Consider the following 26,476-nt stretch of genomic DNA (forward strand, 5'->3'; position numbering starts at 1 on the left):
CCGAGGCCTGGCCGGGTTTGAGGCTGGGAGGCCGGGCTGAGGGCTAGCGATGCGGGCTTCACAATAGGGCCTTTTTCCCCCCGCCCAACCCGGGAAAGCAGAGCTCGCTCCTATTCCTACGAGGGAAGGTGAGGGCAGGAGGACCAAAGGCTGCGTCTACACTGGAGAAATAATCCGGTTTAGTAGCGCTTTAACTGCCCTGGCTCAAGGCTATGGAATTCTGGGAGTTGGAGTTTGTTGTGGGGCCCAGAGCGGAGCAGAGCTCCGCTCTGGGCCCCACAACAAACTCCAGCTCCCAGAATTCCATAGCCTTGAGCCAAAGAGTTTAAAGCGCTGCCAAACCGGGGTTGTTTCTCCAGTGTGGATGCAGCCTTTTTGGTTGCAGAAATAATCCACTGCTTTAACTGCCCTGGCTCAGCCCTAGAGGAAATTGTAGTTTATTGTGACACTAATAGAGAAGGCTCAGTGTCTCTCTAACAGAACTACAGTTCCCAGGATCTCCTAGCATTGAACCAGGGCAGTTAAAGCGGTCTCAAACTAGATTGCTTCTTGCAAGTGTGTGTTGGACCCGAGTTGTTGTTTTGCGTACCTGGTTGATTGAGTGGTTTGAGAGTTGGACTACGACTCTGGAGAGCAGGGTTCAAGTCTCGCCTCGGCCATGAAACCCATTGGGTGACCTTAGGTGAGTCACACTCTCTCAGCCTCAGGGGATGGCAATGGCAACCCCCCCCCCCTCTCTGAAGGAATCGTGCCAAGAAAACCCCAGGATAGGTTTGCCTTAGGGTCACTATAAATTGGAAATGACTTGAAGGCACACACAAGGCAATAGATTTTTCTTGGCAAGTTTCTTCTGAGTGGGTTTGCCACTGTCATCCTCTGAGGCTGAGAGAGTGTGACTTGCCCAACGATGACTGTGAAGACAGCACCACAAAATGTCAAGTTTTCTAAATAGCTCCTAGGTTGAGTTTGTTTGGATCGATGAAGAAGACAAATACAGTACTGTAATAGTGACCACATAATCTGAGAAACAAACTGCCTCCACAAGTAAATAGTGTTGCTATTAAAGAATCCTGTTTGACACAACTTTACTACTCACATTGTGGCATTTTGCACTTTCAAGTTGTTTGCGGTTTATGACAACCCTAAAGCGATCCTATCATAGTATTTTCTATGGCTGAGAGTATGTGATGTGTCTAAAGTCACCCAATGGGTTTATATGGCAGAACAGGGAGGGAATCAAACCCTGATCTCCAGATTTGTAGTTCAGCACTCAGAGCACTACACCAAACTGGTTCTCGCTCATGTTGTAGTAAAAAGCATAAAGCTTGGCACAGATGTATGTTCCTCTTTACCTGAAGTCTTGAAACCTGACCTCCTTTGAGAGTGAGAACCACTTTGAATAATTTCATATGGAAGTGAAAAATAAAATGAGGAACTCATGATGTAAATATACTAACAGTTGTAATAAAAAATAGAATAGCACATGTTTTTGGCTTTTGTGTGAGTGCTTATAGTAGTTTCATAAACAACATTGTAAGGTACATGGATGAAACCATACCTAGGAGCAATTTCCTGAATATGTTTTTGTTGATCCTTAGTGTATCAGTTCATCATTATAATACTCCATCTCTGAAAGAGTAATCTGGTGTGTTTCCACTGGATTACTCTCTATTTCTAAAGCAGGTGTGGGAGAATCTTGTCATCTTCCAGTGCTATTTGACTTCAGGTCCACGAGCCCAACAACATTTGGAGGGATGCATAATCCCCATCCCTGAAGTAAAACCTAAATCCATCATCATGCAAGAGGCTGATTACTGATACAGTAGGACTCCATTGCATCCCCACAGTGAGCAACTATCACATTATAGCACAATTTACTGCTCCATAATTAAATGGTATCCAAAGTATATAATAAACTCAGGATGTCGGAGTGGCATTTAAGAATTGTTCAGATAAAAAGTTATGGGGTGATAATAATAATTACCAAAAAAACAGACAATTTAATTAAGTGATAAATTTGGACAGTGTTGCCTTTGAGGCTAATAATAACACAATTTTCTAAATACCGTACTAGCTTTATCCAGGTGTTGTTGCTGAACACCTAACAGGCACAGACAACTCAAGACCATATCTAGAGAGGGGATCAGTGGTAAGAGTTGTATTGAGGCTGCATATAGTGCTCAAATGATTCATGTCTATGTATTTCACAGTCTGTGGAGGAAAAATAAAGGGCCTGGTTTCAGAAGATTATGTCCGAAGATCCAGATAAGGACAAACAGCATGTAGAACAATTAACCAGTGATGATTACAACTCGGTATGTTTCTTCTTCTTCAGGTTTATATATTTGCCTGACATGTACTCTAGAAGAGGGCTGTGCATGGACTTTGCCAATGACTGTTAAGGAACATTAGTAGTAATTTTGAGCTCAATTACCCTCGCCTAACCAATCCTCCCAAACTTATAACAGAGGACATTTTATCATGGGCAGTTACCATATTTCCTAATCAGGCAAGTCAGTGGGAAATTTTGAGCTATGTACAGAATTCAGGTGTTTGTGGCAATTAGTTATGCTATATCCCATCAGGCATTATTTCATCACAGTCTAACAATTTCTGCTATACAGTACAATAACATCCAAAATCCAGAAAACATATTTGATAAATATTTAATTTAAAATTATTTAATGCCTTTAAACAAATAAGCTCAGGTACATATTCCTAAGGTTCTCTCTCATAGGATGCATAATTTTGAAGCTACAGATCCACAGATAGACAGGCACGCACATACTTTCATTACAGTATTATAAACCAGTGGTCACTGTTACAAAATGGGTAATGCTTAATTCAGATATTAATTATTTTTATTTTGCAAGAAATAGGAGTGAATTTGCATTCTGATTTGTTTATTCTGTATTTTAGGATGAGGATCCCTTTAATCCATTTTTAACAGAAGATCTTGAGCCATGTGCATTTTTAACAGGTCTGAATATTTTTTCCCCTTATCATAATAATGAAATGAAATGACTGTGGATAAGAATCATAGAGTTGGAAGAGACCGCAAGGGCCATCCAGTCCAACCCCATTCTGCCATGCAGGAAATCCAGATCAAAGCATCCCCGACAGATGGCCATCCAGCCTCTGCTTAAAGACCTCCAAGGAAGGAGACTCCACTACAGTCCGAGGGAGTGTGTTCCACTGCCAAACAGCCCTTACTGTCAGGAAGTTTTTCTTAATGTTGAGGTGGTAGCTTGCATCCATTGCTCCGGGTTCTAGTCTCTGGAGCAGCAGAAAACAAGTTCGCTCCCTCCTCAATATGACATCCCTTCAAGTATTTAAACAGGGCTATCATATCACCTCTTAGCCTTCTCCAGGTTAAACATCCCCAGCTCCCTAAGTCATTCCTCATAGGACATGGTTTTCAGACCCTTCACCATTTTAGTCGCCCTCCTTTGGACACGCTCCAGTTTCTCAACATCCTTTTTAAATTGTGTGGCTCAGAATTGGACACAATATTCCAGGTGGGGCCTGACCAAAGCAGAGTAGAGTGGCACTATTACTTCCCTTGATCTAGACATTTTACTTTTATTGATGCAGCCTAAAATCACATTGGCCTTTTAAGCTGCCGCATTGCACTGTTGACTTATGTTCAGCTTATGGTCTACTTGGACTCCCAGATCCCTTTCACACATAGTCTCATTCAGCCAGGTGTCACCCATCCTATATCTGTGCTTTTCATTTTTCCACCCTAAGTGCAGTACCTTACATTTAAGGCACAAGATGCAGCTCTATGGAATATACCAGCATTCTGGCATGGATAGTGCTTTCTTCGACATACCTGGGCATACATTTGAAAAACGAATCAATAGAAGCCTCACCCTTGGAGAATGTACTCGGGGAGAGCACACATCCCCCCAAAAAATAAAATATCCGCATAAGCCTTCAAACACTACAGCCAAACTATCAGTCCTGGCCTCCAAAACACAAGCCCACTTTCTTTTGTTTTCCAAGAGTTATCTACAGCTACCCTAGAAAGACAAAAAAATTTCATAGAAATAAAGAAATCATAGGATTGACCAAAGGAAAAAATCAAAGGTTTGAAGAGCAAATTTTAGGCATTGCTTTGTTTATGATACTTTATTGCTTCTCTGAGGTTTGCCATGCTGGTTTCATGTTCAGGAGTCATATCAGGTAGACAGATGGCTTGGATCTTCTCAACTGTATCAAACAAATGTGTTGTTTAATTTGAGTGATATAACTCCAGGACAATAGAGATCACTGTCTTTTTCCCTTCTTATGTCATAGATTCTTTTTGTGATCAACTTTTCCCACGGACCACACAGATTTTGTTGGAATATAACTCAGGGAAGTGGGTGCCACGGCTTCGTGAGCCACGTGATTTATATGGCTTATCTCCAGCAGGACACCTGAATATAATACGCTGGCCTAATCAGTATGAAGTTATCAGAGATAGAATTGAGCATATTGGTAAATGTCTTTAAAATTTTGTCCTGATTTAGAAGATGTACTTCTAGATATGAAACCGTTTTTTAAAATAGTGCTCTATTAATTCCTGTAGTAAATCTCTATTGTCACCACTTCAATAAAATTTTAGTCAATTGGTCACCACTGATTCAATTAACTTTGAATCAGTTATTTCATTGATTAAATTTAAACAAATTTACAAAATCTCAGTATTGCTATGTACAAAATGTAACCCTCCCAGTGTTGTTGGATTGCAGGTCCCAGCATTTTTTCACCATTGGCTGCACTGCCTAGGGCTGATGGGAGTTGCAGTACAACAACATCTTGAAGGTCACATTTGAGTACAGTGCTTTTGAAATAGCACGGACTGTTACCTTGTTAAAAGGAAAGGCTGCCTCTGATATTACTGTATAACTTAAGAAATAAATCAGTGAGCTTAGGGTGAGGCCTTGGAACCATACGGTCTTGACTGAAGTGGCTGCAGCTCACCTTTCCCTATTTGTTCACAGCATTTGAACAAAATAAATTTGAAAAATTATTTATGGTGCTTTAATGTTCATAGGATTAACAGCGTATCGGAATTTTGCCTCAAAGTAAAGTCATGTTCTGCTGATTTTAATTTCGAATGAATGACAACAGAAGGAGCATCAGCTTACAGCTTTCCTCTTAAAAATAACTGATCATGCTTGTAATTGAAATTAAAATGAAAGCTAATTGATAGACACTCATTTTTGCAGTTAGTCCTCAAACAATGTGTAGAATTTAAAAAAAAAAAAAAGAATTGAACACTGTTGTCATTTTCTCAGCATAGGTCACCTACAGATATTATTCAACAATGTATCTCTGAACTCAGCTTGGTGCCAGGCTAAACCTGAATATTTGACTGTATTCATTAAAGAAACAGTAAATGAATTAATATTATTCTTAATTCCTGTATATGCTTGACTGTAAATTAGCCTCGTGTATAAGTCAGGATCAACTTTTGGGACCAAAAGCATGGATTTTTATATGACCCAAGGATAAGCTGGGGAGAGGCTGTAGGGATGATCACTCGCCCTTCCCAGCCGGACTGCCCGCAGAAGCAGTTCAGCTGGGGAGTGGCTATGGGAACAACCTTTTGCCCTTCTCAGCCTCTTCGCAGCTGGACTGTCCCTGGGGAGGCAGCTCAGCTGGGAAGAGGCAGCAAAGATGATCACTCGCTCTTCCCAGCCTCTTCCCACCTAGACCGTCTCCACAGACGGAGCCTGGCTGGGAAGAGGCTCGGGACGACTTACTGTATTGACCCTTGTATAAGTCGGCCTAGGCTTTTGGGTCAATTTTTTGACCTAAATTTCTCAACTTATACACGATAAGCCCATCCTAGTTGGAAGAAGTTAGGGTCATCATTATACCCACTTGAACCACTGCATCTCAGAAACACACCATGGGTCTACACTGGCAGAGCACTATAGTTACACCAACTTAACATTACACTGAGTACCACGTTGCCAGCATAACACCATTAGTACAAACAGCCAGCAATGGCTGTTTTGGGTTTAGCAAATGAGAAGCAAAACACCTGTGTAGGCAGTATAGGCGGAATGGGAGATGTGAATGTAAGTTCTGTCTGTTAATATTCTTTTCACCCTTAATATATTGAATGTGTTTGTCTACAAAGGGCAACCTCTGTCCATGAAAATTCTATGTGCAATATAGAACCCTGATCAAAAATGTGTTAAAAGGGAGAAAAGAAATTACAAGCAGTCTGAATGAATTATTTGTATCCACAATCACATCAAATTTTATTGGGCTGATATTCTTGCCTGAACTGACTTTTTCAGGATGGAAGCTGGAACAAAAGATGAAGGCCTGGGTCTTTCTAGCAATTTCCAAATTAATAAATTGCCAGATCTGGGAAGTAGCCAACTGAGACTTCTTCAGAGTATGAAGTTTATGATCTTTCAAGGGGGAAAAGTGCAGTGTATCCTAAGATCCATCTCTGGATCTAAAAAGTGGTCAATATAGGCTTAGAATGTTTTGTTATTCCTGTTCTACTGTAAGAAGGGTCAAAAGCTGTGTGATAGGAAACTGTTTTGTCACTAACTGAATGTTGTATTGCATAAGTTCCTCTTGGGTTTGCAACAAAATACCAGGGGTTATTTTTATGAGCGCATCAGGATATGTGAGACATATATTTCTCACAGACGTTCTGTTTTGTGAATTAAAATGTTAATATAGAGGCAATGTGGTGTCATGGTTGGAGTTCTGAGTCTGGAGTTCAGGGTTTGATTCTGCACTCAGCCATGGATACCCACTGGGTGACCTTGTGCTAGTCACACACTCTCAGCCACAGAAAATTCCATGATAGTGTTGCCTTAAGGTCTCCAAAAGACTTGAAGGCACACAACAACAACATAGTGGTAACTAGTGGAGATTCAAAGCCTTGAAAAGACATATAGTACAACGGTGATATGCAGGGATTTCCAGAATGTACTTTCATTAAATTTACTAGCTTCAATCATGGGTGAATTGTTTGTTATTTTCAAACTTAATTTCAACTGCATTTTTTATAACCTTGGCTCTTACAAGCTATAACCATAGGCTAGCTGAAGGGTAAAACTTCTATTTACCAATAGGTTAAAATATCCTAAAAGATAAGTTAGCAACCAACAGAAAACCATGCTTCCAAATTTTAGCATCACATATTCCAGCTATAACCTGTAATTATACATTTTCAAACAACCAAAGTAGTTGAACTTGAAATTGTCAGCAACATTAGCAGTCAAAACTGCCGCTCATTTTAAAGTTTCATGTGGAATACCTTAAGTCCATAACAGGGCACAGGACTGATCCTGTCATTAGGCAGAATGAGGTAGCCCACTCAAAGGTTGGAAGGCAGGATTAGGAAAAGCAATGAGGTGGTTGTTAACTGAAATGTGTGCACCAGTCTGCATCTGGACTGCCAAAATAATCCAGTGTGACACCATTTTAACTGCCATGGCTCAATGCTATGGAATTCTCACAGTTTTAGTTTTGTGAGATATATAGCCTTCTCTGTCAGAGAGTTCTAGTGCCACAACAGACTACAGTTCCCGGAATTCCGTAGCACTGCACCACAGCAATTAAACTGGTGTCAAACTGGATTATTTCTGCAGTGCAGATGCAGCCCCAGTTGGTTTGAACCGTATCCTCAAAGTTGGTTGCTTCTGTGAAATGCAGTTGAGGATCTATCCTGTCTGTTAGCACAGTTGAATAAAAATTCAACTACCAATTTAGTCTGCTTCAAACACCAGAAGGTGGGTGGGAGAGTTGGAATTTGTCTCAAGCAACAAAGTGTCTTGGGACAGCCAATAACTAGAATGTTATCAGAAAGGTCTGGGAAATAAAGCCTAATTTGTTCTCATGGGAATAGATCTTGTATACAATCCATCAGACCCTGTCAGCTGTGGTGAAGTTCCATTCATTTCAGTAGGGAATTTCACAGTGGATGCTATAATTTAGCAAAGATTACTGTGTACATTCTTCCCTTGCCTCTGGTCCTATGCTGACCCCTTCTGGTAAAGCATTCTTCTATCATTTAAAAAAAAATCTAGGAAAAATCCTTTAAAAATTTGGAGGCATTCATAAAATTACAAATTAGACCACAGTTCTTACTCCAGTAATTTCTTCTAACAGATGAAGAGAAGTACTGTACAATTCATTTCTTAATTCAGTGGCCCTCGCAGCTGTGTTACTGATTATTCTATAGCAGTGAAAACAAAAGAATAAGTTACATGTTTAATAACATTAGCTAAAGTTTCAAAATGTGTGCTTGGTTTTCTAACTCCACATACCAGTCACTCTTTTTGTAAAGGTACCAATCATGTGCATGGATGATGCATTTTAAAAAGTAGTAATAATTTATTTTCTAACAAGAAAATTATTTCTCTGCATAACATAACAAAAACATATCACTTATATGAACATATGAAAAACATCCATCATACCAATACAGCAAATCACACAGCATCTTAAGACCATGGGAAAAATTAAGTTTCAAACACCTAGGAGAAGTAATATGAGCATAAGTGGAGAATCACCTGATGTACCATGAACCATGGTTGGTCATTTTTACTACATTAGTGTCTGTTCCCAAAGAGTTCAGTTTATAAACTGGGTACAATCTGGCAGTGAAGGAGCCCTGTATATATTGTTCCTTCCAATCATTTTTCTACATTGTAAACATTATGGCTGTCTGCTACAGATTATAATATACATGATTGAGGACAAATTACTCAATTTATTTTGGGTACAAATAATATTTAACATTGTGAAGTCAAAGGCTTTCACGTCCAGTGTCCATAGTTTTCTATAGGTTTTCCATAGCCACATAGTCCGGAAAAACTACAGAAAAATATTTAAGGTTCTTTTTATAACCCGGTATTGCCTTTAGCTCCCTTTTAGGGTTGCCATCTCTTCTGCTTTTATCAGGATTTTCTGAAGGAGGAAATGGTAAAGCTCTTTAACGTCATGATCATGACTGATGGAAAAGAACATTCTCTATTTGTTAAAATAAATAAACATTGCTTTCCCATTAGTTCCCAAGCAGAAGAACAAAGCTTTAGCCCTTTGAAATGCTAAAACTTCAGTCCTATACCCAATTATCAGGGAATAAGCTCTATAGAACTCACTGGACTCTGAAGCAGATGTGTATAGAATTGTGTTATAGCAGGATTTTGAAGTCAAAATTTCATTACTGTTTTTAGCCCATAATTTTAAAGCTAATTTCATGTTTCCCAAGCCCTTACAAGTATGAAAATTTAGTATTAGCTGCAGTACATAAAAATTAATTTCTTCTCTCTTTTCTCCCTCAGAGTGGGATCCACCTCATCCAGAGCCACTATATTGTCCAACTGGCCTGGAGACAGAGCCACCTTTCTCAGAACCTGGAGAGGGTACTGTGGTGTATCTAGCAGAAGAAGGTCTGTTATAAAGTGCCACCTACTTAAACACAATAATTTTTAATTTTTATTTACAATTTTATTTACTTTAAAAAAATGCACAATATTATCTCATGAGAAGTAATACAGAAATGTAGTATGAAACTGAAAATTGATTCAGATGACAATGGCCATGAGCTAAATTTTTAAGTGTGTTCCATCATATAATATTAAGTGTAGCAGAATAAATTATATAGAAAGTACAATATCAAATTTTAGAAGGCTTTTTTCTTTTCCAACTTCATGGAATCATGGTTAGAAATGCAAATTTTATAATATCATTGAGTACAATTAAATTGTTTCATGGATATTGGCAAGTAGTAGCTACTATGTAACACTTAGAACACATTTCTAAATTTTATGAAAAATCTAATTCTTTTTTAAACTTGTAATATTTATTAAAATTTCCAAAACATAAAACAAATAGCTTATATCCTAATTCAAAAATAGAGTCCATGATGAATTCTTCAGCTGTTGTTTAGGGGTTACTCTGGATGTTTTATTTCATTCACCGTTGTTGCTGTTGTGTGCCTTCAAGTCATCTCTGATTTATGGTGACCCCAAGGCAAACCTATTATGGGAGGGGGGGAGTGGTGACAGAATTTTTTTCAGAGGGGGGTTGCCTTTGCCATCCTCTTAGGCTGAAAGAGTTTGACTTGTGGATTTCCATGGCAAGCAGGGATTCAAACCCTGGTCTGTCAGTGTCCTAGTCCAACACACAAGCCACTACACCACACTTCCAAATAACAGTTTTCCCCTACCATGTTTGATTTACACTGCGGGGGGGGGGGCTTCAGATACAATTACAAGTGCATTTTGGTAGAAACCTGATTGCATTTAGCATGTATGAGCATGGATTTCTGCTATCTTTGGAATGGTAATGACAGACAGGCATATCAGCAGATTAACTGCTGATATCAGGTGTCAGTCCATACATTGGGTGGGGGAGGAATGTCATCTGTTTTATTTTTTAGGTGGGGTTGTCAATTGTTTATCTGTGTGTTACCTTGTTAGTATTGGGCCGGTTTTTTTTAAAAAAAAGTGCAAAGCTTTTTTTAGTGCTGGGGTAAAGGCATGTACAAAGAGTAAATATTTATTGTCAAATCATAGGAAAGATCTGGAGTGAAGTGGGTTGGAGGGAACCCAGCCCATAATTTCAGTAACAGGAAGATTCTGCTTTGATTTGGTACATTAAGGGGGAGGGAGAATCATCCTAAAGGGAAAAAGTAAGTGTGGATTGAAGAATACTTCCATTAACTCTTTCATTGTTCTGAAAATGTTGTACTGTTTTCACCTGCTAATTATTTTCTAACATCAGTCCATTGCTATTAGCATTTTCATCTCGCTCTTGCTTTAATTTCATTGCCTGGCCTGGCCTCAGTATTCACTGTTGTTTGAACTTATTGCTTTCTGATAGAATCCAGCTGTTTGTTCAGGGTTTGAACTCCACTATGAGCTTATCCCTGTTCAGATTGTCTATTGACAATGTGTCAATGTGGCAATCCCTGTGTTAACCTCTTTGAACTGGACTTTTCCACCTTGCTACTGAATGTATATGATTCTGGAGTGGAACAAACTAGTTATTTATTGTTAGGAGCTTCATTTTTTAATTTAATATTTTAGGGTTATGAATTGCTTGGTTATAACTTTATTCATTGCCTCCTGACAGACAGAAAGGCACTACAGAAAGAACAGCCTTTCTTAATCCCAAAAGAGCAGTCTAAGATCCTACAATGCACTTTCATTTCCTATAATGTAATATTGTTGTCATGTGTCGTCAAGTCATTTCTGACTTATGTTGACCCTAAAGTGAACCTATCATGGGATTTTGTTTTGTTTGGGTTTTTTTTGGCTTTTTGTTCAGTGGAGTATACAGCTATTAAAAGAAGCATTTTGGAGCCATCATGCACCATCAGATATACCTTTCATGCTGCCCTAAAGACTATTAAAGTAGCTTCAGATCTTGCACATGTAGTCAGTGCACAGAATTTGAATACTGAAAATAGATAGCGTTGTATTCCCTGGATTATCTTTAAAATAAGAAAATCAGTAGGGTTTACTACTACTCTGATAAGTACATAACACGGCATTTGTTTTCGGTATTTCTGTTGAGATTTTTAGCCATGTACATGAAATTAAGGATTGAGAATATTTAATCTAGAATGATTACTTTCAAAATACAATATGTGTGTTTCCTACATAAAGGAATGTGTCTAACAACTAAGTGCAGTGTTCTTTATAGAATACTTTTTCCTAATAAATAATTAACAGCTGAATAATATTTCTTCTGTTCCCACCAGCTAATAAAGATTCCAGCTTTGTGTATTCTCGAATAGGAGGGACCTGTCCTTCCAAACAGGTGCTTCCTCAATCCTGGGAAGACTGGGACAATACTTTGATTTTTGAAGGACGATTTGAAAGTGGGAATCTGCAGAAGGTGGTCAAAATGTAGGTTGGTCATCCGTTTCTTTTTGTTTTGTAAAAATTGTTGCTGTTTTGTGTCCAGGTCCTCTCTAGCAAGAAAGCTTTAATGATTGTTTAGAAAACAAAAAATATGGTGCAAATGCCAATATATGCTTTTGGGAAAGTGCAATGTTAATGGCACAGAACTGCTTATTTTCCAAAGTAGAATTACATTAAGCATCTTTAAATTATTCATTTGAATTGAGTTGAAAGATTGGACACATTTAAATGCCACAGGTATACATACATGTGGGGTTTTTTTTCTCTTAGTCAAGGCATATTTTCAAGATAAAAGAATGATACGCTGCTTTGATAATGTTGCAATCCCAACCAAGCTGATAAAAGATTAGAGAAAACTATAGTTTCTGGCAAGATAGTCCTGAGAGCATTGTACAACCTATATTGTACAACCTATATTATAAATTCCTCTGCAGTAGTCTTGCAGTTGAGCATGGGATCAATTTCTTTAATTGTGACTGACAGCTGTCTATTTACATGCTTTATAAGCCAGGCAGAAACAAATGCAGGTTGAGTATCCCTTATCCAGAATTCCTAAATCCAAAGTACTCCAAAATCCAAATTTTTTCGATCTACAGCATGAGTAGCATAGCATGTACTTGTACTGTATTTGTAAAGCTGTAGAGAGATACTGCTGGAGAGAGATGCAAGGATCTGTGAAATGGCAGGTAATCCCTGCCTCCTGCCATTTCACAGATCCTTGCATCTCTCCCTGAACATGTTCTGCACAAGTTGGGATAGATGACTAATATACATCATTATGCCTCATTGTGTACATGCAAATACAGGTAGTCCAAAAAGCAAAATAAGGAACACTTCTTGTCCCACACATTTCAGGTAAGTGATACTCAACCTGTAGCTTGACTGGCTTGTAGAGCAAAAAGCCTATTGTCTCCTCACTTACTGTTAACTCACATGCAAATATGTCACTGAACATGTTCTACACAAGTTGGGATAGATGACTAATTGACAACAGGGTCTTTAGACAAAATATTCACAAAAATAGAATCAGAGCTGGAAGGGAACTGCAGGGTTCATGTTGTCTGAAAAGTCCATCAGTAAAACATATCATTATATTGAATGTCTTACTGTATAATTTATAGTAAAAATGTTTTTCTCTTTCCCCCCTGTCAGTAGTGATTTTGAGTATGAGCTGACACTACGTACTGATCTCTACACAAAAAGACACACTCAGTGGTATTACTTCCAGGTCACTAACACCCAAGCAGGAATGCCTTATCGTTTCACTATTGTCAACTTCACCAAGCCAGCAAGCTTGTACAATCGTGGGATGCGTCCATTACTGTATTCAGAAACAGAAGCGAAGATACATAAGGTGGGCTGGCAGAGGACAGGAAATGAAATCAAATATTACAAAAACAATCTCAGCCAAGATGGACGCCAGTATTTTTCCCTGACATGGACATTCCAGTTCCCACATGACAGGGACACCTGCTATTTTGCCCACTGCTATCCTTACACATACAGCAAATTGCAAGACTACCTGTCAGACATTGCAAGAGACCCAAGTCGGTCGAAGTTCTGCAAGATCCGCATTTTGTGTCATTCCTTGGCTAGAAATATAGTCTATGTCTTAACCATCACCAACCCCTTGCAGGATTGCAAGGAGGAAAAACGCAAAGCAGCCATTATTTTGACGGCTAGGGTGCACCCAGGTGAAACTAACAGTTCCTGGATGATGAAAGGCTTTTTGGATTACATTTTGGGAGATTCAAGTAATGCCCAGTTGCTCCGAGACACATTTATTTTTAAGGTGGTGCCAATGTTGAATCCAGATGGTGTGATTGTGGGCAATTACCGCTGTTCTTTAGCGGGCAGGGATTTAAATCGGAATTATAAATCAGATCTCAAGGAATCCTTCCCTTCTGTATGGTACACCCGCACCATGATCAAAAGGTAAAAAGGTAACACCATCATTCTTCTCTGCTTGTATAGCAACTCTTTGTGCATTATTTATTGTTGTTATTCCCAGTCAAATTGACTTCACCCTATAAGAGATTCATCAGTGTTATTAGCTGTTATTAAGTAGCGTATGACTTGTATTCAACTTGTTCTGTTGAGCTTAGTTCGGGGATTAATGAATTTTGATTTTGTTTAATTTTCTAAAAATGTTGTCAAATGTCATTTGCAATGGAAAAAGCTTTTTTCTTCCATATATACATTATCTTGATGGACGGAAGGCATGACGCATATGCAAAACATGGAAAATTTACTTTTGGAAGCAAAATGCAGTTGCTTGTCCCACATGGAATAGATCTGTTGAATCAATAGGATTAACGTTAAGTGTTGACATTCTGTTTAGCAGTGGCTTTGGTGAGTCTACTCTAGTTGGAATTGGAAATTAGATCTTGAAATGCAGTCCCCAGAATTCCCCAGCCAACATACTGGGTGGGGGATTCTAGGAATCATAACTCAAACTCTAACTGCAAGTTCAGTTCAACTCTAGTATTCATTGGAAAAGGTCATATTCACAATGACAAAGCTAACCATTACCCTACTGAAGGTTGTTCTAATGGCTACATGACATAAAGCAGTAGTCCTCTCAAAATGTGGTCTAAGATGTCATGTAGATTCTATTATAACACCCAAAAATGCATGCTTGGCATTATATATTACATATAGATTGGTTTCAATATCCATATATAAATTTCTCCTTTTTTACAGAATGATGGAAGAACGCAGCGTTCTCCTATATTGTGACCTTCATGGTCATAGCAGGAAAGAGAATGTCTTCATGTATGGCTGTGAAAAAAGAGATCAGCAAGAAGAAGGATCATGCTTACACCAGCGCATTTTTCCTTTTATTATGAGCAAAAACTGCCCAGATAAAGTAAACCAAACCATACATTTTAATAGTTATATTAGAATTTCCTTTTTTATTATTATTCTTTACAGTATTTATACCCCGCCCTTCAGCCCTAGTATAGTCGGACCTTTAAATCTGCAAGTGATCTGTTCTGGACACCTCCATGGATACGAGAAAGTGCAGGACCTCAAGTCCAGTTGTCTCTAATAGCATGTGCTGCCATTGGCAAGCCTGCAGATAACAAGCCCTCACTGTATATCAGTATCTTAGCGGTTTAAGTGATAAAACATGTTACCCCTTCAGGTTAAATACTTTAAAATAGTGTTAGCTATGTTGTGTTACCTGTTAAACATCGCAGATCTGCTTCACAGCACTCTTTAAAAGCACATGCCCCCCTTAAGTTTCTTAGGTAGTTTATCATGCAAGAGTGTATGTTCTTTCACATGCTAAATTGTTTGTGCTCTAAACAGTTAGAGGAGCAGTCCGTAATCCATTGTGTTGTATCCTATCGAAATATAAAGCATGACTATTCATGGTGAATAACAACATCTCATTCTCTGTATACTGCATTAAATGTGTTTCTGAGATGTTTGAAGGTAATGCTTTGGGGTTTTAGAATCTGTTTCTCACAGCATCCCCAATATTATCAGTAGTATCACTCAGGAGGTTGCGGTGGGTATGGACTGCAACCTGGGGGGGAGGGTGTACATCTGGTGGTGTGGTACACCAAGTGGGACTGACGTAGCTGTTGAGTGAGCACGAAAGGGCATAGCATCCCTTTCTCACTTGCCCAGCAGCAGTGCAAGACTCAAAATGACTGCCTGGAACTGTCACACAGTCCCCCACAGCAGCGGGTGCTGCTGTGACAGGTGCTGCCTTTTGTTTGGGATCCATCACAGCTGCTCTCTTGAGCAGCTGCACCAGGCTCTAAAGATCCCTTGGAGGCCACAGAACCACCCTTCTCAGCAGCTGCCATCTCTGGCAGCGGGCAGTTCCTTCCCTTCAGAGGCCACTGAACCACCTCCACCCCAGCAGCAGTGTCAACCAGGGGAAGGTCACCTCACCACAGGATGTAATGCCTCTGAATATTACAGTAACTGTTTAAAAAAAACATGTCTAATTGATGTCTTCATTGAAATATGTAAATCACAAAAGCTTACTCTTAAAATAGTTAGTACCTCACATAGGCATTTACAGAGACTGATCAAAATACAAATTCCTTTCTCAGAGTTTAGAATCCAAATTTTGACAGTGAGAAAGGGAAACAGCAAAAGAAGGGGAATGCAGGAAAGAAAAGGGTATATTAAAAAGGTATTAATATGAGCAAGTGCAGTTACAAATATATTAACAGAAATTTAAATACGTGATGCTCTGAGACATTTCCATATGTGATTCTAAAGCTGTAATAATAGCATAATGATTTTAGAATGCACAGACTTTCCATATAGGGTATACTGTATATATTTGTTTTTAATGCTGGAGGGACAAAAAAAGCATGAACAACCATGATTTTTACTGCTAATGGTAATACAATGTATATCTTAATTTTTGTGAGTTTATAATAGGCATATCACTACATTATAGTGGGGATATAGTGGGATATAAATATTTTGATGATGATGATGATGAAGAAGAAGATGATGATGATGATGAAGAAGATGAAGATGCCATAGTGGTAAAATGTCATGTCATTTATTTGCTTCACCCACTGCATCAGTGACCACTTCTGATGTGGCAAAGGGAAATGCACAGAATCATATGCCACATCACAAGTACATGAAACTACAATCACAGAACATGACATAAGGAAACTATTTTCAATCACAGCTGCTTGTCTCATTGATAGAAAACAGGGCGATTCATTAACACTGATTCCATTTCTTTTTCTCTAAGTTCTCATTTCCAGACTGCAGTTTCAAAATACAAAAAGGCAAAGAAGGAACAGGCCGAGTAGTTATGTGGAAGATGGGAATCAGCAACAGCTATACCTTGGAAGTTACTTTTTGCGGATCTAAACTGGGTAAGGCAAATATAGTATTATTTCAGAACTATTACCGAGATACGTAGCAAAGTCTTCTGTTTTGCAGTTAAGACAGTCAGAAAAGCTACTGTGTTTACATAGGACTTATTTACACAATAGACTGGCTTAATTTGCACTTCCTATTCTTTGGGAATTGTACTTTTGTGAGAACAGGACAGGGAGTAACTATAAGTAATAGAAAATTTCAAGCAGTATATTACGGGTCTCAGACTCCCTTGAGACAAGCCATCATACGTAAACTGATATAGATACACACACACACGTGTGTGTGTGTGTGTGCGTGCGTGTATAGTGTTTTTGAGCCTATTAGGTTGAAACAGGCCCAGTTTCTCCTGTCAGTGCAAACTGAAAGTAGACTTTAGCCAGAAAAGGGGCCTTTTTCTGATAGTCTGAGAGAAGGCACATTCAACAAACATGTAGGAAAAAGTGTAGAATACATTGCTGGGGCAGGAGATTGTATTATATGTTTGTGGGACAGCAGTGAGAATTCAGATTTCCAAGTCACACTACAGTAGATAAAATTATTGTTGAAACTATGTGAGAAAGGTATTTTTTTGATTAGTGAGGGTTCCCCCTTCATGTTCTAGGTAATAGACATGGTACCCACTTCAGTACTAAGGATCTGGAATCCATAGGTTACCATTTCTGTGATTCACTGTTGGACTTCTGTAATCAAAAGAAAGACAAGGTAATGCAAAGAAACATTTCTTTCATATAGAACACTAGCAATAAAGACAAAGGGATTATTTTTTTACATAGAAGGAGTGATGCACTGAAATTTACTTTTAATTAAGTGTGTGATCTCCCCAGTATAATGAATGCCTGAAGGAACTGGAAGAAATGGTGAAACGGGATGATCATATTGCTTCTCTCAATGACACAGTAGACAAAGATTCCAGGTAAATTGAGCTGTTCTTATATGCTTACATTTCTAAATTATTATTGAATGGAGGGATCAGTAGCTTTGCCATGTCTTTCAGATGTTATCTGAATATATAATTTATATAGTGTGCAGGTGAATCTTCATTGTTGTGTGTCTTCAATTTTTTCTGACTTATAGCTACCCTAACGTGAACCTATCACATGATTTTCTGGGCAAGATTTGTTCATTGGAGTGGGGGATGGGGGGTTGCCATGGCCTTCTTTCTGAGGCTGGCAAAATGTGACTTGTCCAAGATCACCCAGTGGGTAGTCTAATGTTCAAAACACTACACCATGCTGGCTCTCACTTAATGAATCTTCATTAACATTATTGAATCCACAACCTTGCACATAAAAACTTTTTTTTTCTTTTGCAGCTCAGATAGCTCAGATTACAATGAAACTGCTATTAAAGTAGACTCCCAGGTATGTTAAAATTTTTCATTAAGGGTTGAACTTCTTAGTTTTTTTTCACTTACCTGAAATTAATTTAGTCACCCCTTAGTGTGGACATAAACATTACAGTATACTGCTGGAGAGCAGTTTCTTACTAATCAGTACTGGTGTCTGAGGCATACATTGATGTGTTTTAGTTTTGGTGCAGAATTATAGAATCATAGAGTTGGAAGAGACCACAAGGGCCATCCAGTCCAATCCCATTCTGCCATGCAGGAACTCTCAATCAAAGCCTACCCAACAGGTGGCCATCCAGCCTCTGTTTAAAGACCTGCAAGGAAGGAGACTCCACCACTCTCCGAGGAAGTGTGTTCCACTGTCGACCAGCCCTTACTGTCAGGAAATTTCTCCTAATGTTGAGGTGGAATCTCTTTTCCTGCAGTTTGCATCCTTTGTTCTGAGTCCTGTTCTCTGAAGCAGCAGAAAACAAGCTTGTTCCCTCCTCAATAGTATTTAAACATGGCTATCATATCACCTCTTAACCTGCTCTTCTCCAGACTAAACATCCCCTGCTGCCTAAGGCATTCCTCATAGGGCATGGTTTCAAGACCTTTCACCATTTTAGTCTCTCTCATTTGGATACACTCCAGTTTCTCAATGTCTCAAGAAAGGGTTCGACTGGTTATTAATGTCTAATTGTAAATAAAATATAGAGAAAATTCACTTTAAGTTTTAGAAAGAAAGAAAGTGTTATAAGAATTAGCCCCTTCTCCTTATCTGTACAATCTAGTATAATTTACCATGCCAGCATCATTACAATGTGGGTTTCTGCCTCTAGCCAGCAGTAAGTTAATGATATGGAGAAAGATGGGGTCATGGATATAGGATATGTTGCATGAGATGGTATTGAGGGAAATGAGAAATATGATATGTGGAGATAAAGGCTCAGTACAGACCGCTAAAAAACAGTGGCCTACAGGCGCCTATTTTTCCTCCAGAGGCAAGCCACCGCCGCCAAATCGCACAGCTTCCCTGCGGAGGAAAAAGAACCCAAGTAAAGCAGGTTCTTTTAAAGCCACAAGGGCGGCATGCACTTGTTACATAAGTGCCATGCAGCAACGTGCAGACGCCACACGGTGCTTACGTTATAATGGTGGCACCCATATACACAGAGCACCGCCATTGTTACGCTATCCGTCCATACTAGGGTTAGGGACAGTGCGGTTGGCTCACGGTCCCTAACCCTAGTGTCAGCCCTGGTACGCCACTTATTGGCGGTATGTAGCGGGCCATAGGTACTCTTTTTGCAACAGTTCTATATTTCTTGGGGGGGAAATTGTTCTGTCCATAAATATTTTTCAGTTATTGAGATACAGAAAAAGTTCTTAAAAGCCTTAAATAAAAATTACAGAATTGATATTTGTAATTAAAAAATTACAGAATTGATAGCTATTAAATCTAGCTCTGAGTTCTTAGTAGCCTTTTTTTCTTACTAGGCAAAGCTAAAAAAGAAGTGTCTGAAAACAAAGAAGCAAAGGACTTCCTTTCTTGAATCATCTGCAAGAAGAATGCCTAAACAGTCCCATGAACCAATGGTAGATTATAATTTTTCTGTATTTGATATTAATTAAACTGATTAGTATTTCTACATTAGAATCATAGAATCGTAGAGTTGTAAGAAACCACAAGGGCCATCCAGTCCAACCCCCTACCATGCAGGAAATCTCAATCAAAGCATCCCCAACAGATGGCCCTCCGGCCTCTGCTTAAAGACCTCCAAAGAAGGAGACTCCACTACACTCCGAGGGAGTGTGTTCCACTGCCGAACAGCCCTCATTGTCAGGACATTCCTCCTAATGTTGAGGTCGATCTCTTTTCCTGCAGCTTGCATCCATTGCTCTGGGTTCTAGTCTCTGGAGCAGCAGAAAACAAGTTCGCTCCCTCCTCAATATGACATCCCTTCAAATATTTAAACAGTGCTATCACCTCTTAACCTTCTTTTCTCCAGGCTAAACGTCCCCAGCTCCCTAAGTCGTTCCTCATAGGACATGGTTTCCAGACCGTTTTAGTCGCCCTCCTTTGGACATGCGCCAGTTTCTCAATGTCCTTTTTTGAATTGTTGTGCCCAGAACTGGACACAATATTCCAAGTGGGGCCTGACCAAAGCAGAATACAGTGGCACTATTACTTCCCTTGATCTAGACATTATACTTTTATTGATGCAGCCTAAAATTGCATTGGCCTTTTTAGCTGCTGCATTGCACTGTTCACTCATGTTCAACTTGTGGTCTACTTGGACTCCAAGATCCCTTTCACATGTAGTCTCATTCAGCCAGGTGTCCCCCATCTTATTATCTGTGCATTTCATTTTTCCATCTTAAGTGCAGTACCTTACATTTCTCCGTGTTGAATGTCATTTTGTTAGCTTTGGCCCAGCTTTCTAGTCTATTCAGGCCGTTGTGAATTTTGATCCTGTCCTCTGGAGTATTAGCTATTCCTCCTAATTTGGTGTCATCTGCAATTTTGATGAGTATGCCCCCAGTTTTGTCATCCAAGTTATTGATAAAGATGTTGAATAACACTGGCTCCAGGACAGAGCCCTGTGGGATCCCACTGGTCACTTCTCTCCAGGATGAAAAGGAGCCATTGCTGAGCACCCTTTGGCTTCAGCCAGTCAACCAATTACAAATCCATGTAACAGTTATCTTGTTATATTACATATAACATTGGCAAGAAACTAGAACAATAAACAATATGTTACATGCTTTGAGAAGGTTTTGAACATTATTTTAGCATAAACTGGAGAAAATTTCAATGCCAAGAAAATGTCCAGCCATGGGCCTCAGGCTTAGGCACCTCAATTTTTTCTCCAGTTTTATTCTTTTATGGCTGAATCAGACAAACTGTATGTAAATTTGGGACATATCCCTGATATTGCAGGACCTAAACCTCTAGAAAGGTTATATCAGGAGAGATTTCTTCTTCTGTTCAGTTAGAAATGGAAGAGGGGACTCCAGGTGATGGCGGTTTGATGTTGCTGCATGAGCTCCACAGCAATGAGAGCTTAGGCAGCAAAATAGCTGGCTAAAAGGCAGTCAGTCAATGCAATTCTCTCTGGAGAAAGAGAGAATATGAGATCATGCACACATGCTCTGAAACACTGCTCCTCGTAAAAAGACGGTAGAATTCTTAGCAGTCATGAGAAGGTAGAGGGAGGGGGTCAGAATTAAAACCATGCCGAAACTACTTAAGCAAGTCTTTTAATGGACCTAGACCTGCCAAATTGTCACTTTGTTAATTACTCTTAGCTACCTAATTTACAGTTGAAGAGAGATCTTTCAATTGGCTGTAAAACCTCAGTGAGTTGCCTTCTTTTAACAAGAAGGAGGGAAATGAAAATTATTCATAAGACATTAGTTTGAAGCAAAAAAAAAGCATTAATTTTCTACCTGCAGAAAAGGCTTTCACAGCTTGAATTGGATTTTCTTGTTTATAATTCTAGGAAGATATGAACTTTGCCAATAATTTTATTAAAAGGGTTGCATCGATTCTATACCTCAGAAAAAGCACAAATAATTGTTAATGGAGAATTAACAAAACCTGATTAGATTCAAAAAGGAAAAATAAACAAGGATACCCATTTTTCTTCCACTTTTGTTTTTTTGGTTTTTTAAGTACAGTACTGATAGAGATATAAGATGAAAGATATATGGGAAGAAAGATTTAAAAGTAAGTGTATAAAGGCATTTGCAGATTATTTGGTGATACATTTGGAAATTCTTTGGAAGTGTCAATTGAAAAATTAAAAAGCTTTTGGTTGTGGTTGGCAGGCTTTAATATTAATAATCTCAAAAGAGAATGATGTTAACACAAAAATAGAATATAGAAGATCAAGTTGAACTGATGGATATAAAATGCTTTTATTAAAACTGAGAAGAAAGTTAATATTAGGTATTGCTATGATGGATATAATTGTATGTTATTTCAAAAGTGTATGTAAGACCTGGAATGAAATTAAGAAGGACATGTTAAGATGGGAGACAAACTAAATCTATCACTGGATTTCTGAATATAAAAATGAGTATTTTGCCTAGAATGATGTTTCTTTTTCAGACAATACTTGTTTTGACAACGGATGCACCATTTAAGCTATGGCGTATTCCACGTTTATGGAGGGTGGGGCGCAACACAAATTCATATAATATTACAGGTGCAAAGGAGAGTGGAGGATCGGTTTATTGATTTTAAATTGTATTTTACAGCCTGCTGTTTTGTTTGAATAAAAGAATGGGTGTTGTTGAGAAATAAAAAACTATTATTGCTGGAAGGGCATTACCTGGAGTTTGGATTACATGGATAGTTATGGTACAATAAAGTTAACGTAGATTTTAAAAATCATTTTGTGAACCATTCCTTGTTGAGAATGTGGAATAGATATAAGCCCGGCTGTGCCCAAATCTTTTATGAAACATCTATACAAGAAATGTTTTATACAAAAGAAGCAATAAATAATGAAAGATGGACTAACATATTAAGACCTCTTAGGAGATTTTCAAGGGAAATCTAAATACAAGAGAGCAGTTACTAGAGAAGGGAAATGTTTTAAATGGTTTTCTTACTGTCATTTATCAAAAGATTTATGATTGGGCAAAATAAAAATCATGGTTTGAACTAAAGTCAGAATTGAAGTGCACATTATAGCATTGTTTGCTCAGCCTGCGTAGGTTCACACTGAAGCTTTACACCAGGATAGCCATCAATAACGTGTGGCTGTTCAGGAATCTCCTCCGTTCTTCTTGAAGCTGATAAAGCAGACTCAAACAGATGTCTCTTCAAAGAGGCTCTTTAATTCTTCAGTTGCTATATTTACAGAATACAAAGCTACTTTCACTATACATCCACCCACCACCAACCATCAACCCACACTGTCTTCTGAGGCTTGTCCCTTATATACACTCGTGCCATGCGGCGCACTAAGTCCTGCTCTTCCTGCTGTGTCGCCTTCTTTCTTGTCCCCCAGCAAGATGCTGCATGTTTACAGTAGTTTTGCAACACTTTGTAGTGCTTTCCAACACATGATGACCTTGCAGACACATGTCTTGATCCAGCTGAATCCAATTACTTGGTTACCAAGCTGCAGAGTTAACCATTGTTACCTTTGTCACCCTTCCCCACATCTGGACATTTTTACTTCTGGCTTATTCTCCAACAATTATATACAAATGACTAACATGAACTTGCTAAAATGTATAAACATTTGTTGAAATTTGAAATGGAAGAAGAACAAGTTATGATAAAATGGACTAAGAATTTTTGTTATAATATACAAATGGATCAGTGGGAAAATATGTGGCTAAAGGGGTTGAAATTTACATTATGTTATGATCTTACAGATAATTTTAATAAAAGGATGTATCATACAACATCAGAGAAATTGTCTAAAGTATATAAAAGGGTATCTAATTCATGTTGAAAATGTGAACAACATGAAGAGATGTTTTACCATGTGTGATAGAAGTGAAAAAAAGATTTTTAAATTATTATTATTATTATTATTATTATTATTATTATGCTATATGTGGTAAGGGAATGTGAAAATAAATGCAGAATTCAAAAATCATATAATAAGAAAATCTTTAATAAAAATATGGCAAAAGTACTATTCCTTAAATTCCTTATGACCACAAGAGGCTTTTTGTAAACAGGAGTTAAGAACAACAGTTGAGTGATATATTGGGGGAAAACATCAGGAGTATGGAAAATTAAAGAAAGACAAGAACTGGAGAAATAAGGAATTAATATTCAATGGTTAAGATACTACCAATTAAGTGAAAAAAATAAAGGAGGATTTAAAAAAAAATACCAATATGAAAGAGAAATATCAAATTTGAAAAATTATTGTGCTGTGACAGTAATTGTCCGCTTAACAAAATGTTAAGATTTAGTACTGAGGAACAACAAATTAAGCAATGTATGGTAAGATGGGCAGTAAATTTGGGACAAAACAATGGGAAGATATTTGGAATAAGAGATTATAATGTATGTGTTCTTATAACCTTAAAGAAAACTTTTATACAATTATGTATAAGTGGTATTTAACTACAGATAATATTATTTAGGTACTAATTAGAGAATAGACAGGAAGTCTTTTGTTTGTTTGTTTGTTTGTTTGTTTTTAAGGGAGAGGGAGAAGAGAGGGAGGGAATGTTGTTTGTGCATGTCTTATTGTTTGTTTTGGCTGTTTGTGTATTTATGTTTTTGTTGTAGTAGTTGTTGAATAAAATTTATAATTTAATAAACAAAGTAGATTCAAATACAAACATTGATGCAGAGATTTTAAAAATTAATATTCAATTAAAACTGGAACATTTTATTTTGGGATTGATGGCGGCATAATTGGACAAGCGCCATGGAAGATTACTTTAGTATATGACCATGCCAGTAAGACTGATGTATGTGCAAAGATGGAAGAATTCAACATTGCCTACTTTGGAGGAATGGTTGTTAAAACTGAGTGATTTAGCAGAAATTGACAAATTATCTGGTTTGATTAGGGAAAAGTCATTAGTGACACTTCTCAAAGACTGGAGACCTCTTATAGGCTTTTGGCAAAGAAAGAAAATGAATTGGTTACCTTTGGTTTTGATAACCTAAAGAATAGGCTATTGAAAGAAGTGACTCTGTTGTAGCTTTGGAGAGAGAAAGGTACACAGAAGTATAAGTGCCAAAACAAAGATTGACAGGCTCTTTTTTTCCTTTTCCTTTCTCTTTTCTTCTTTCTTCTTTTTTTCTTTTTATTCAACTGAATCTATGTAATTCTTAATGTATTTCAAAATCCTTAAATTATTTTTTAAAAATAGATATTGAAGGAGGAGGTACCATATATACTCAACTACAGTGGACCCTTGTTATACGCTGGGATTTGGTTCCAAGATCTCCCGTGTATAACAAAATCCGTGTATGCTCAAGTCCCATTGCATATAATGACATAGCAAAATGGTGTCCCTTATAAAAAATGGAAAATCAAGGTAAATTTATACTTTTTTGTAACATTTTCAAACCGTGTATGCTTAAATCCATGTATAAAAAATCCGTGTATAAGAAGGGCCTACTGTATAAGTCAATGTTATGTATAAGTTGAGATCAGGTTTTGGGGCCAAAATTATGGATTTTGCCATGGCCCTTGGATAAGTCGAGGGTAAAACTTGGAGGCTCCATCAGTTTGTGTATGAACAGCATATAGCTGTATAGCAAGAGAGACTCTACAGCAAGAGAGACTCTAACTGAGGCTTTTTGTTTCAACTTTGGTTTCAGCCTTCACCCAGACAGCCACGGCCAGCTCCAGTAGGAAAGGGTCTCTGTTTGTTTAAATGCAATTAATCACCCAGGACTCTTTCTGCTTGGTGCACGAGAAAAGAAACTATCTTCTTACCACATGGGGTAATCTGAAAGAGCTGCCATCACATTACCATAGTGACCCGTAAATAAGTTAACCTGGGATTGGGGGTCAATTTGGGGGCATACATTTTTAGATTTATAGATGAGTATATATGGTAGATCTTGAGGGTTCTATAGCAATAGGTTGAGTTAATTTTTAAACTTTTATTCCCTCTTAACTATGAGAGAATCAATCTTAAATCTACAACTAAAATCTATTACTTTAAATCTATCTTAACTGCTGTTTTAAAATTAAAACAGTCCTTTTCATCCCAAGCAGAGTGAAGTGAAGAAATCAGAAGACTCTTTTCACAGAATTTCCAAGAGCCAAGACCACATACTTAAAAATGTGAGGATTCTTATTATATTCTTGTTTGTAGAGATCTGTTAGCTCTGGCATAATCAGAATTTAATTCTGTAGGAAACACTGCTTAGTCAAATCTCTTGTTTATGTAAATTAACTCTGTGTCCCTTCCAGTATAGCCATACAAATGTACTTCAAATATCTGCTTTTGGATGCTATTCTAAAATTCCTAAATATGGATCACACTACACATCTGCATCACAATTTAAGACTCACTAAAATGATTTTATGCATACTTGGATGCAGTAGAGATGTACATCTAGTATTTATTATTAGATTTAGAACTGATATTTTTATGTCATTATTTTTTACCTTAGCCTTAGTATTGGTACAGCTTTCATTTTGACCATGTAAGCAGTGTTATACATTTCCCTTCCTCCACAGACCCAGGTTTTTCAGAGATTAAAACTGAGGGAGTTACAAAACATGCAAAGAGAAAAGTATGCAGTTTCCAAACAGAATCTAGACCTTTTCTGCAGAACCCCCAATGATAAAAAGGTTTGGATGGCTTACTAAAAGTATACATTTTGAAACGTTATCAGAGAATGTGAAGTCGAAGGCTTTCATGG

General features: G+C 38.0%; 1 protein-coding gene across 6 annotated transcripts; it reads left to right on the forward strand.

Annotated features, from left to right (window-relative positions):
* Positions 1 to 26,441, forward strand: AGBL3 (AGBL carboxypeptidase 3). 6 transcript variants are annotated; one of them, XM_042469565.1, is made up of 15 exons: positions 1 to 128; positions 2,211 to 2,315; positions 2,920 to 2,980; positions 4,303 to 4,485; positions 9,315 to 9,422; positions 11,741 to 11,888; positions 13,056 to 13,838; positions 14,607 to 14,772; positions 16,642 to 16,768; positions 17,377 to 17,477; positions 17,600 to 17,688; positions 18,088 to 18,136; positions 19,603 to 19,701; positions 25,821 to 25,892; positions 26,292 to 26,441. In XM_042469565.1, the coding sequence occupies exons 2-15, from the start codon at positions 2,250 to 2,252 to the stop codon at positions 26,421 to 26,423; spliced, it is 2,184 nt and encodes a 727-aa protein (XP_042325499.1). In that variant the 5' UTR covers positions 1 to 128; positions 2,211 to 2,249; the 3' UTR covers positions 26,424 to 26,441. The 6 variants fall into 6 exon arrangements, with proteins under 6 accessions (XP_042325499.1, XP_042325500.1, XP_042325501.1 ...); XM_042469566.1 differs by lacking the exon at positions 1 to 128 and adding an exon at positions 783 to 1,846; XM_042469567.1 differs by lacking the exon at positions 1 to 128 and having other exon boundaries at positions 783 to 2,315; positions 25,824 to 25,892.
* Positions 26,442 to 26,476: the final 35 nt, after the last annotated feature.

This window comes from Sceloporus undulatus, chromosome 5 (assembly GCF_019175285.1).
Source record: "Sceloporus undulatus isolate JIND9_A2432 ecotype Alabama chromosome 5, SceUnd_v1.1, whole genome shotgun sequence".
NCBI lineage: Eukaryota > Metazoa > Chordata > Lepidosauria > Squamata > Phrynosomatidae > Sceloporus > Sceloporus undulatus.